This window comes from Haliotis rubra, unplaced genomic scaffold (assembly GCF_003918875.1).
Source record: "Haliotis rubra isolate DU_JTF1 unplaced genomic scaffold, ASM391887v1 Scf10, whole genome shotgun sequence".
Taxonomy (NCBI): Eukaryota; Metazoa; Mollusca; class Gastropoda; order Lepetellida; family Haliotidae; genus Haliotis; species Haliotis rubra.
This window is the reverse complement of record NW_025764892.1, coordinates 4,806,415-4,820,695: the sequence shown is the minus strand read 5'-3', so window position 1 is coordinate 4,820,695 and position 14,281 is coordinate 4,806,415. Positions and strand designations below refer to the sequence as shown.

At 38.1% G+C, this 14,281-nt stretch overlaps 1 protein-coding gene across 1 annotated transcript in view; it reads left to right on the top strand.

Moving 5' to 3' along the window:
* The window catches only part of LOC124265685 (2'-5'-oligoadenylate synthase 2-like), a 51,288-nt gene that overhangs the window by 12,921 nt on the left and 24,086 nt on the right, over window positions 1-14,281 (top strand). The window contains exons 3-9 of the mRNA XM_046700522.1: window positions 1,751-2,021; window positions 3,071-3,228; window positions 3,486-3,541; window positions 4,629-4,766; window positions 5,336-5,642; window positions 7,347-7,623; window positions 7,908-8,035. Of these exons, the coding sequence (XP_046556478.1) occupies window positions 1,751-2,021; window positions 3,071-3,228; window positions 3,486-3,541; window positions 4,629-4,766; window positions 5,336-5,642; window positions 7,347-7,623; window positions 7,908-8,035 (1,335 nt within the window). The remainder of the gene's footprint in view (window positions 1-1,750; window positions 2,022-3,070; window positions 3,229-3,485; window positions 3,542-4,628; window positions 4,767-5,335; window positions 5,643-7,346; window positions 7,624-7,907; window positions 8,036-14,281) is intronic.

The window sequence follows — 14,281 nt, the reverse complement described above, 5'->3', positions numbered from 1 at the left end:
TGGTACTGTGTAAATAAAAAACAAAATGCATCTATTAAAATTAAAACAGACTAAAGTTATAGCAACAATATCAGGCAATTACCTTGTTCGGGGAATGTATCCATCAACATCCACATAAAGGAATGAGATGCCATTCATCTGCAGCTGGCAAAGTATCCTGTTCCATGTCATGTGTCTTTTAACAGTCTTATATGCGAAAAAGTGATCTATGGTTTCAGGTTTTTCACATTGGTGTATAGTCCCATTGGTCACCCAAGATAGCACACCTGGCAACACATTGCATGATGTCCGCCATTCTTTAACAAAGTATTTTAGTTAGCCAATAATGAGCAATCAATGTATTGGCGGTTAATCCTTTGAAGGTAGGGACGTTGTTTTTACACAGAGACATTACGACAGGATGTATTCAGTATAGATTAGTAAATCTACATACATAAACACTACCTTTTGACAAATCCGCTGTGCAGGATAAAAACATTGAATCAATCAGCGTGTTATCAGTTAATCCTTTGATCGATGTTTGTTTTGTAACTCAGCTGATAATTCCTCTTACTACACTTCCATGCGGATATTAAATAAGATGTAATACATTTGCCACATCAGATGAATATTTACTCCAGACACAAGAAATGCCAAATGGAAACCTTTGTTGGGTAATCTGAGTGGTGTTATCACTAATTATACTTGTTATAAATTCATTAACTGACCATCAAGTGAAGGATGACAAATAACATGTGTAGATTTACCACCAAACAAGGGTTACAGCAAGAGAGTAGTAATCGCTGCATTGCATGAAAGTTTGATTGCCTGAAAAACACAACTTATGGGCCGACACTGTTTTGAGGATACGAACGGATCTTCATTGTTACATAAGAAATATATATAAGCATTTGCTGTGTACTTAGTTAAAAACTGTATATTCCTATGTACATAAGTAAAACTTGGCAAAGTGGGGTTGTTTAGTTTATGGATTCAAGTATATCAAATGTGTGTTTTTGATATCATAGACATATTTTTACATGATTAAATATCGAGGTAAAAAACACAGAAATAGGATCAAATTGGATCAATCACTATACCATTCAAACATTTGAAAATCTGAAAAGCCTACACTGCTGGGATGCCTTATTACAATCAGACAATAACTACCGGGGATATTTTCAATAAATGGCATCTGATGAGCATCCACCCTTCCTAATGTCCCACTGATCAGGTTGAAGAAATTCTGCCAAAGTGGACAGTAGCCCAGTCCCCGCGTCCGTCACGGTTCACATGCACGATATTTGCACATGCTTTTCACCATGGTCCTCGTGCAGTTCATCTGCATCAAGTTTGCAGTTGGTTCCCCCAAGTTAGTGGAGAAATTCATCTTCGATGTAACTATATTTTTAATAATTATATATGTGCATAACATATAGCGGATGCTTTTAGTGAGTCTAAACTTTTGATGGGACGTAGTATATATGACATGATATCATTGATCTTGAGATGTGCTCTGCTAATGAAGTTTATGGGGCAAACTTCTGACACGTATTCTGACACAGCATACTGTCTGACACGTACATGTGGGCTGTCAATACAGTGCTCAAATCAGAGGTGATCCTAAATATCCTCTTAGGCCTAGTCAGTCTGACAAGCAGATGGAATTCTTACCATGTCACTACCGGGTAGTATTTTAGTGTTGTCTTGTATAGTTTACAAGCCCTTTCGCAATGGAAATAGTGTCACATGATGTGCTATGTATTTTCAGGGAGGACCCATTGGCAAGAACACATTTACATTTAATGAGGAACATGTGGATCTGTTCTTGTTCATCAATGACCTCAGTTCCATTCAGGACATGAAATCAAAAACTAGACGCATCGTTGAAAGTATAAGAGCCAAGCTGGATTCTTCTGCATTTGTTGGGGTCATTCAGTTCATTGAATATACACCTCACTCGATGAAGTTCCGCCTGGCGTGTCATGATCTGGACCAACAACACACCATTGAGGTATTCCCTGCATACGACATCTTGAAATGTACGTATAAATGTATGCGTTTATTCATCGGAACATTTGCTTTTCTCAAATTCTGTGTTCGAGGCCAAAACTTCTTTGTCATCGTGTGTGGTCTTACATGATTAGGGCATATCTAACTTGTCTTGTGAAATAGCACGCATATATGATATTTAAGCCGACAGTTTATATTCTAACACGTGGACAGGCAAATTCAATATATCATGTATGGTATTTCTTCTGGTCATTCTTCCGTATTCCATGATGATATCTACGTATTAGTATATTTGTATTTCAGCCTTAGTGCAGGCATGTGTAGAATACTTCTGAGGTTTTAGGAACATTTGTACAAATATCAATTCTTGTCTAAATAGAAACTTCACAGACGCACACCTAATGGGTAAAACCTCCGTGTACATGTATATATGTACATCTTGATATATAAAAGTATTTCCTCACTTATTAAAAAATAGGTAATGTTATGATTCGATATAAAAGAAGTTAATTTAAAATTAAAACTTAGTAGCAATATTTCACCATACGTCTTCTTGTTCGTGTACTAACATTTTCGATTAACCATGAAATGTGTGTTTGCTAAGATCTCCTAATATTAATCTCCACAAAAAAGTTCATGTATGCAACCACATGATTAAAATCTATCCCTACCATAAACGGACTAAAGCGCCTTCTAAATATCGTATATCAGGTAAATAAATGTGCAGCATGCTCAAGACGTCAATACGCGAGGTTTTGGTCTTTTTTGTCTTCATGTCATAAACTCTTCATATGATGATTTAATTATTTTACAGTTCTTGGTCGCCATGTAGAAACTCCTTCACATGAAAAGAAACAACCTAATGTTTTTCATTCGATGTTCGTTCAATGTCGAAATGAAACTATTATCACATATATTATATACAATATGTCAAAAATACATGTACATGTATCTCAAATTATTCATATGATTGTGTCTGTAAACATGTAATTCCCTGTACCATTCAAAAAGAAATAAGGTTATAAACCTCCTTCACTAGGAAAGATTTGTCGTGTACATCTTGACCATGTTCTTCCAGACAAGAACGAGCACGACGTGTACATGGACATGAGAGGCCTCCCCGATGCCGTCAAAGACTTCTACGCAGTGTGTCTGGCAGAGATACAGATAGACTACATCAGACAGGCGCCGAGCAAAGTTCACTCCCTCATTAGAATCCTCAAGTATTGGCTGAAGGTAATATAGTCAAACGTTGGTATTGCAACAAATGTATCGTGTTTTAGGAAATATTGTCTTTTCATTTGGTGAAGGTAAATATAATGTTTGTCATGACGACCCATCTGTGGATAAATATTGTACCAGCTAAATAATATTCATGGTCTCCAAACCGATTTCTCAAATTAGGGAAGTTCTTTGGGTTTGTGGACATTATTTTTATAGTGACATTATACATGACTGTAAGTGGTAACCATGCGTGTATGCCATTGTTATAGAAGGAAGTAGAAACGGAAGACTGCTACTATTTCCTAGAGGTCATGGCGATGCACAGGTGTGTAAGTTCATTTATCTAAACTGTAAGTATCTCGAACGTCGACAGGAAATATGCTTGATCGAAGAGATGACATTTGATATTACTTTAACTTGTAAGAAATATTACCGAAATGCAGGGAGCAAACAATCTGTATATATATTGTCTGCACTGCAATCACGGACACAGACTGTCACAAATAAAAACAGCACCCAGCCAGGTCTCACAATCTTGCACACCAACCACACACCGTCAATCGCCTAAAACCAGCCGCTACAACACGTCACACCACACACAGAGAGACCATAGAACGAAAGCCATACCATTCCGACTGACTATTATCATGAGCCTGTGAGCGATTTTGTTCCACTAGTAGCTCTCGTCACAAACACACGCACATGCATGTCAATTATCTATCTAAAAATAATTGAACTATATGACAAATCAAAACAGGTAATATCACCGGCCGTCAACTTTGCCACTGTTGATTCGAATTTGGAAGTGTTTTCCACACGTTTTCAAAGATCACTTGAATGTTGTGACCTTGATCAAGTAAAGCAAAAGTCGCTGTTTGAAATCTTGGTAAAGTTCTTTCTCATAAATGTTAACAAATGTGAACACCACTAGCTGCAGCAGCAGCAGGCACAAGGAACTATTTACAACTGGAAAGTTATCTCCCTTGTATTGTCTTTAAAAATAGTCATAAAGACTAGCACATTTTATAAAGGGATAAAGCTCAGTACTGTTAAACCGACATAAGGACGAGCACGATACAACTGCATCACTAGAACAATAAAAAGGCATGAGCATTTATACTTGTATGTACTTCGCCTTGTAAATGCAATACCGTTGAATCCCTTTAGACCTCACCTGTGTATGAAAAGGAAAATTCGCAATGGCTTAAACAAGGCATATCCGGCATTGTAAGTCTCAAACACATGTTAAAACGTACAGTGTATAAGAAAATCTCATACCATCACATACAGGCCATGTTGACTCAAACTGTTCATAAGTATTATTTTAATCAACACTGTGCTTTGAAATGTTTTTTTGTCAATATCAACATTTGAATTGATGACTTTTTTCATTGTGCATACAATACTTATAGATGGAAGCGAGCAGGAAAGCCAAATGACTTCGACATATCAGACTGGTTTGAAGAAATTATGACCCAGCTGGCCGACCTTACATCTCTTAGCATCACATGGGAAGACAAATATACCGCAAGCAACTATAGGACCGTGCCGTACGTACACTCACATTCCATTTCTATTGGGTCAGTGTGTAGCGCAGGGTTCCAGGGTTCGCCCGTTGCGAAGAATACCCGGACTCGATTTCCTACATGGACACCAGTGTTGAAGTGTCCCACACTATATGAGGTGTCCCACACTGTGAGATGCTGAAACCGGAATATACTCATTCTCTAATACGTATTCGTTATGTTTGTCGTTTCGTGATTGCCTCTAGAGAAGTCAGTAGTTGATCCCGTAATGTACAAAATACCATAACACGGAAGCCCGGTGTCTCGATTAATCCGGGTGTCTCGACTAATCTACATTAAAACGAAAGCAGTGGATCACCCAATCTATGTATTTCGCAAGACGCGCTTGATTATTTGTAAACATATACGTGTGATAATTGATTTCTTTGTGATTTTTTGCAGTAACTCTTCTCATAATCCATGGAAGGAGGCTCACGTTGAACATACGATACATAAGACACATTTTTACCAATGTTGGTAACTGATAAAAGGTGTCTTGAAAGCAACCGAGGCCTAAAGATCTTATATTTCTGAAAAATCTTCTTGTTTCCTAGATCTACACCAGTTGTTTTGGACCCTGCAAACCCTCACAAGAACGTCGTCCCCGATCAACGTTGCTGTGAAAGGATAATGAGATGTGCCAGAGCAGTGGTGATTCGCAGCCAAGCCCTCAAGGACTACATAGGTGGTGGCCCTGCCCCCATCATTGAAGGAATGGCGAGGGGCGAGACACTGCAACACTTTATCCAGCACACTATACAACCCAGCAGTGACGACCGCCGGGAGTGCGACCATCTTGTGGAACGTGTCACCAACTTCCTGCAGCATAAAACAAACTTCAGCGTCTCCATGGTGGTTAAGGTAAGCGATGTTCTACCGGTGTGTTCCCACGAAGATGATTGTTGGATTGGTCTTCAGCAGCCCATCCGTGCTGTGAGAAATCCGTAGGGGGATGAGATGCTGAGACTTATGGAAACAGTTGATGCATGTCATTGTATCCCAGTGGCATAGGTCGATACGAACTGTATTGTCTGGTCGGAACAGTTATTTAAGACCGCTGACATAAACAAACTAACCCGCTTGTCTGTTGTCATTCATTATTTTGACTCGAACATTATGTTCCAGTATTTATAAAAATATTCCTACATACACTAATATATGTGCAAAAACAATAGTGTATTGGTAATATATTCACTAAAATATACTGAACAGCAAAAGTAACGTAAGTCTGGCTTTTGTCAAGTTTTTTTAATAGAAGACAACCAAAATCATGTCTAATCATTTATTCTATAGAAAACACTGTCAATTTAACAGTTGAAAGTTGCTGTTGACATTGAATTGCAATAAGTTCAAATTGATCACAGTCCGTCAAATGGAGATACCCCTGAACGCGAAAAGTGACAGTCTCTTTAGTAGCGCGTATAGCCACCTTGACCTTGCACACAGGCCGTGCAACGTGGCCTCAATGAGTTCACTAGACTCTGAAAGACTGCCTGGGGCAACTGGTTCCGCTCAAACACCAATCTGTAATCCAATTGTGCAAGTGTGAGTGGCTGTCTACCTGCTCCAATCCTCCGTCCAATTTCGTCCCATAATCGTCCCATAATATTCAAAGAGACGGCCATGGAAAAATGTTAACGTTGTTCTGAGCCAGATGATCCATCAACACCCTTGCTATGTGAGGGCTGCTGGCGTTGTTGACGTGTCAAAACTGGCCCCACATATGGCCGTCGGCAGTGGATTCCAGCAGCCAGAAGACGACGCCTAATCGTATCGCTGGACAATGCTCCACTTGACCCAAGAACTAAGGCTGCTGTTACTTGAGTTCGGTTCTTTAGATGAGTGACCCGGATGAACCGATCTTGCGTATGAGTTGTCACTCGTTGCCGTCCGGTACGGGGACGATCGGCAGCAACCCCGGTTTGCTGATGACGTTGAGCAAGTCGTGTAATGTGGTAAGATGACAGCCCAATTGCCTAGCTACAGCGGTTGCAGAGCTACCTCCGTGCAATTTTCCAAGGGCCACTCCCCTCTGCTCAGTCGTTAGTCTAGGCATCGTTTGTGTGGCGTGTACACCCCCTAACGTCAATACTGAACTGTTTTTTGACACAAACCTTTATAAAGAATACCTCAGAGTGAAATGCATGCTTTCAATGCGTGCTAACATTATGGTTTTGCTGCACTGCTGGTGTGTTTGTGCGAATGGTTCGTATGGACGTCAAGTTGCATGACATCATCTCATCTGGGATCATTACGTCACTTTACCATGAACGTTCCATAAACATGAACGCTTAGCTTCATGAAATTTCTTTTTTTTCGAAACTTGCGTTTCCTTTGGTGTTCAGTATACATATAAATAACAACAAAAGTAACAACATATTATTGACACACGTTAAGTGAACTTGGGCAACTCTTTCACTTGAACTTAACAGCCCATCTACAATGTACTTAAGTCTCGTTCTTTCGTTTGACTTGTACCATATGTTCCGGCGTTTTATCGCTTGTATGTTACCTGTTGATGCACCGAGGCTTATCTTTTACACGAAATGGAATCGTTCTTCACAGAGTGGATCACTCGGAAAGAGCACAAATGTTCTAGGGAAGTCTGACGTCGATCTGGTCGTGTTCATCAACGATGTCAGTTCAGTTCAACATCTCCAAGCCAGAATGAAGTACATACTTGCCACTCTGAAGGAGACGCTTGATACTCAGTGGAGAACATTTGCTGGCTCTCTGAAGTACATCCGGGATACACCTCATTTTATTCAGTACCAACTGGGCTGTGCGAAATCCAGCCATGTCCACGATGTTGACATTCTACCAGCCTTCAACATCCTTGAAGGTATTTCTGTATGTTTCTATGTAGTCGAATAGATGAATGAGGGGGGCATCAGGAATTAACCACGAAAGTACAGAGCAATAAGTTTTCTACATGTTTTACCAAAATATTGGTTTTCGACGTTGAAACTGTGTATTTTTAGCACCGACGTTATGTGTTTGCAGGTTCGTGTTTACTCTCGATTACTTTCAGGTAACAAATATTCCTGTTTTATAACAAACGCTATAATCACTCTAAATGGCATTTTAATGAAATGTCACAGGTTTGTTCATGATTGTAAATTTCAGCTAAGCAGCCTTGTAATGCCTTTGAGGAGATGAAATCTAAGACTCCGAAGGAAAGGGCCTACTATTCAGTATGCTTTGCTCAGAAACAGGTGGCATTTGTGAAGGAGGTTCCTATCAAAGTGAAGAATTTAACACGTCACAATTTAATTCTGGACTCACAAAAGTCCAGAAACTCTCCGCACTGTGGGCACTTTCTGACAAGGGATTTGACCTAATTAAACATGCAGTTGTTATGAATATATGCCAAGGATGAAAAAATGAAAAAAAATTCTTTCGAAAACTTTAAATTTAAACTCGCTCGCCCATGGGCAGGCCCATGGGCGAACAAGGCCCATGGGCCGGCCCATGGGCGAGAATGTTTAATTTCGATCAGAATTCATGTTTTGGAGGTTGTAAATGAATGAGTGTATGTTTGTAAGCATCATGAAACAAATTTCAACTCATTTTGACTTAATTCGACTAATTTAGAGCGATATTAAAAATCTCGCCCATGGGCGAAAAACATTTTGGCCCATGGGCGAGAATATTGACTTTACTCAAAATATGTGTTTTCCATGTTTTGGAGGTTGTAAATGAATGAGTGTATGTTTGTAAGCATCATGACACAAATTTCAACTCATTTTGACTTAATTCGACTAATTTAGAGCGATATTAAAAATCTCGCCCATGGGCGAAAAACATTTGGCCCATGGGCGAGAATATTGACTTTACTCAAAATATATGTTTTTCCATGTTTTGGAAGTTGCAAATGAATGAATGTATGTTTATAAGTATCATGAAACAAAATTCAACTCATATTGACTTAATTCGACTAACTTAGAGCGATATTAAAAAATCTCGCCCATGGGCGAAAAACATTTTGGCCCATGGGCGAGAATATTGACTTTTACTCAAAATATATGTTTTTCCATGTTTTGGAAGTTGTAAAGGAATGAATGTATGTTTATAAGTATCATGAAACAAAGTTCAACTCATATTGACTTAATTCGACTAACTTAGAGCGATATTAAAAAATCTCGCCCATGGGCGAAACACATTTTGGCCCATGGGCGAGAATAATGACTTTTATTCAAAATATGTGTTTTTCCATGTTTTGGAGGTTGTAAATGAATGAGTGTATGTTTGTAAGCATCATGACACAAATTTCAACTCATTTTGACTTAATTCGACTAATTTAGAGCGATATTAAAAAGTCTCGCCCATGGGCGAAACACATTTTGGCCCATGGGCGAGAATATTGACTTTTACTCAAAATATATGTTTTTCCATGTTTTGGAAGTTGCAAATGAATGAATGTATGTTTATAAGTATCATGAAACAAAATTCAACTCATATTGACTTAATTCGACTAACTTAGAGCGATATTAAAAAATCTCGCCCATGGGCGAAAAACAGTTTGGCCCATGGGCGAGAATAATGACTTTTATTCAAAATATGTGTTTTTCCATGTTTTGGAGGTTGTAAATGAATGAGTGTATGTTTGTAAGCATCATGACACAAATTTCAACTCATTTTGACTTAATTCGACTAATTTAGAGCGATATTAAAAAATCTCGCCCATGGGCGAAACACATTTTGGCCCATGGGCGAGAATATTGACTTTTACTCAAAATATATGTTTTTCCATGTTTTGGAGGTTGTAAATGAATGAGTGTATGTTTGTAAGCATCATGACACAAATTTCAACTCATTTTGACTTAATTCGACTAATTTAGAGCGATATTAAAAAATCTCGCCCATGGGCTAAACACATTTTGGCCCATGGGCGAGAATATTGACTTTTACTCAAAATATATGTTTTTCCATGTTTTGGAAGTTGCAAATGAATGAATGTATGTTTATAAGTATCATGAAACAAAATTCAACTCATATTGACTTAATTCGACTAACTTAGAGCGATATTAAAAAATCTCGCCCATGGGCGAAAAACAGTTTGGCCCATGGGCGAGAATAATGACTTTTATTCAAAATATGTGTTTTTCCATGTTTTGGAGGTTGTAAATGAATGAGTGTATGTTTGTAAGCATCATGACACAAATTTCAACTCATTTTGACTTAATTCGACTAATTTAGAGCGATATTAAAAAATCTCGCCCATGGGCGAAACACATTTTGGCCCATGGGCGAGAATATTGACTTTTACTCAAAATATATGTTTTTCCATGTTTTGGAGGTTGTAAATGAATGAGTGTATGTTTGTAAGCATCATGACACAAATTTCAACTCATTTTGACTTAATTCGACTAATTTAGAGCGATATTAAAAAATCTCGCCCATGGGCGAAACACATTTTGGCCCATGGGCGAGAATATTGACTTTTACTCAAAATATATGTTTTTCCATGTTTTGGAAGTTGCAAATGAATGAATGTATGTTTATAAGTATCATGAAACAAAATTCAACTCATATTGACTTAATTTGACTAACTTAGAGCGATATCAAAAAATCTCGCCCATGGGCGAAAAACAGTTTGGCCCATGGGCGAGAATAATGACTTTTATTCAAAATATGTGTTTTTCCATGTTTTGGAGGTTGTAAATGAATGAGTGTATGTTTGTAAGCATCATGACACAAATTTCAACTCATTTTGACTTAATTCGACTAATTTAAAGCGATATTAAAAAATCTCGCCCATGGGCGAAAAACAGTTTGGCCCATGGGCGAGAATATTGACTTTTACTCAAAATACATGATTTTCCATGTTTTGGAAGTTGTAAATGAATGAATGAATGTATGTTTATAAGTATCATGAAACAAAATTCAACTCACATTGGCTTAATTCGACTAACTTAGAACGATATTAAAAAATCTCGCCCATGGGCGAAAAATAGGTTGGCCCATTGGCGAGAATAATTACTTTTACTCAAAATATATGCTTTCCATGTTTTGGGGGTATGGTGGTTTATCCCTAATTATAAACATATTAATTATTACTTTAGCTCTCACCTACCTCATCATATGTAGTCACTAGGCACTTAAAACATTAGAAGTAATGCCATGAAATGTGGCTCGTCAATGGTATGCGTGTACGAACGGATAATATCAAAACATACACGTCAGAACAGTCAAAATTAAGAAATTGTTGAATATGAAATATTACTGTTAATTTGTAATTCTTGGAACATAAACAGTATTGTGAGAGCTTAAAAATGTAACTGCATTGAAATATGTCTTGTCAATCCTATTGACATTTGCCAATAACCACTTCCAAATAAAATAAATAGTCCATGCTGCTTCAGAACAAATAAAGGTCAATTAGGGAGCCCCAACTGGGTAATAAAGGAGAGAAGTCAATACACTGTCACTTCCTGCCCAGGACGTCACACGTCACCACTCGGGAGCGAAGGGCCTTGTCAAACCTCCTCACAAAGGAAACAAAAAGCATCAAAACTGTGTTTTTTATTCTACGTGACACTCGGTATGTCGTCATAGTATTCATTGTTGAATAACTTCTATCGTGGGCAACCCCACACTTGCGAGGTGTACCTACCCAGGTTCGCACGTTTCGTTTTAATATTTTGTGATCAATTATTTTGTAATTCCCGTCTGCCCGTCACGGCTATTCTTCGCCCGAGGTTTAAGGGAGTGAGTCTATTATATTAATTGTATTTTTATTGTGTCGTTTAACGAGCTGGACACGGAGTGCTGTTATCATGAATGTTATCATATATTAGTGGGATGCATTGATAGTAATGAAAACTTATAAGAAGATAGTGTACCTCAACATACAAACCTATCCCGATAGCTCTCATCGTCACTCTCATGTCAATCCATTGTGACTGTTGCAGTCCTCCTGTACATCCTGTATATATAAGCAAGTTGGGTTTTTTATTTAGGATTTCTTATTGCTAAACACACATTTAACCGAGATGAAGAAGGGGTCTCAAATTCCATGTATGCTTTTGCTCTCATAAGTTAGACATCCCATTTGTCAGACACGCCAATTATCAGACAACTTTGGATCAATCAGGCGTGACTGTGATTACAAACCTAGTTTTACCCAGTGGCGTAATAGACCCGTCCCATAGACTAACGAGATGTTTTCATATTAGTGGTTAGTGGTATATTTTAACACTAATTATGAGTTTGTTACTTTTGTGCAGAAATACTTTGATCAGAATACTAATATTAATTGACTTCGGCTTCTCACAGTTTGTGTTCATAATGTTCACTTTGATCAAAACAGGATTATAGATTTCCCATGTAACTAATTGAGTTACTACTCCCAGCGGTACAATGGTGGATACGAATGGCTGTTGGGCTTCCTCTGCTCCCCCTATGAATAACTGACAAGAAACTTGAAACCAAGATGGAGTAAACAGTTAAAACATAAACTCAATGAAGCTGCAGGTTTGCACCTTAACAATAAAAAAAATCAAAACAACACAAATATTTAATAAGAATAAATAACCATCACTAAGCTATCGATAGTCACACATTCTATTGATGGATCGATAATTTTTCATTTCTCCAACATCGATTAATTGCTTTCGGAATAATTGCAATTCATCGATAGTTTGATGCATCATTACAGCCCTATTAATTATATGGCTTAATATATTCTTAAGCACATAACTTTGTTAAAGGTAACAGTGCAGTGTACCTGCGTGCAACCAACCATAACTTATGTTGATTTGACGTGTCTGGGACGTCTAACTGATCGGAGGACACCAGAGAGTAAGTTGCATGCAATATTTTTAATATTGCCCTTGTGGATTGCCATTATGATTTGCACACATTATGTTTTGCAGACAGTGTACATCACTATCTATGTAATTGTATTATTGTTATGGAGCGGCATTGACATGCATGTTTATGTTTGTTTGCCAATCCCGTCATGATTACTTGAAGAAAACATGTTTAAACTATACATTGAACTATCCATAGTATTAATATGTAGTCTTTACATTAGGCAATGAGGAATACACAATATATTCAAGACTGAGTTTGATTTTACCTTTTAAAAATTGTCAATATTTTGCAACAGCCGAAAAGATTTACCTTGACCTCGTTATGCACAGGTCCGTGGATGTGGTCTCTCGGTATTTTAGAAACTATGTCGTTAAGATAGTTGAGAGTGTTGATCTGTATGCAGTCTTTCTGCATGCATTTTCACGAGATCCATTCTCCCCTTTTCCTCTCTTTCACTATGAACTTATAACCATTTACACAAAGGTATCTTTCACCACGAAATGTAGGGTGAGCTGAGTTAACACATTTTACATTTGGTAGAAAGCTAGTGTCCTATTCCTTAAAACAACACCGTCGTCACAACATCAAACATCCAAGGATTTTTACCTCGACCCAAAGGTCTAACCAGAGACCATATAATAGATATATTATATGGTCTCTGGTCCTTTCTACGGGTCTACCCAGTAGACATCAGTTGCTTGATAACGGTTTTAGCAGCTACGCCGAAAGCAGGGTGTCCCCAGTTTGCCAGCAGATATTTTTAAAGGTTTCAGGTCACTGAACCATGCTAATCTCTTGAAACAACAGGTGATACACTTTTTAGGCCTAAAATTATCCAGTTAGGCAGATACCGCTCATTAGGCTATGTGGGACTTCATGCCTCACTGGTTTTATGGGATTACGGTTCACCTTACCACTGCGCTGAGCCCGTGAACAGAGTTCACCTGAACTGACACTAACACGAGTGAGTCATTAAATTAATGATTGGTGTTATGTTTAAACTGAACACATCACTTATCTCGTTGACATATCAATCTGATAAGGTCATAACAGAACTACACAGAAATAACATTGATGTAGTTGCAGGGTCGTGGTTGTGTGAGACCTAAGAAAACAAATATCGCCAGCTTGAAGAACGGCTAGGGTAGACTGCTGCAAGATGATGTTGAGACTCCACTTGCTTACGGTGTGTCTCACCTTGTGGGACTATGAATAATGATGTATGCTTGTGATATTGTGTATAATGTGATATTTTATAATAATGTATGTTTGTATCATGGTGGAAGTGCTAATATTGCCTAATGGTTGTATTTCATAATACTGTTGATGAGATTGATGATGATGATAATATGTATATTGACATAAATGAATGAATGAAGTCACAGCGTCAATTTTATGGGCAGCCAAAATATCCTGGACCATATTACAAACGGAACAACCTGCCCTGCACGCTCATTCATGTGTGTCCTCGTATCCCAGGTAACCCTGCTGCCTGTTGGGGTACAGCGCCGAAACGCCGCTTACAATATAATAAAGAAGTTGTATATCCATATAACTTTCTCCGTTGTTCAAATTATCATGGTCTCAACAGATATTGCATTGTCATAAGAATTCAAGAGAGATTTTCAAGTTACTGTGTTGTCATCCACATGTTGATTTAGCTGGTTTCTTCCTCATTTCCA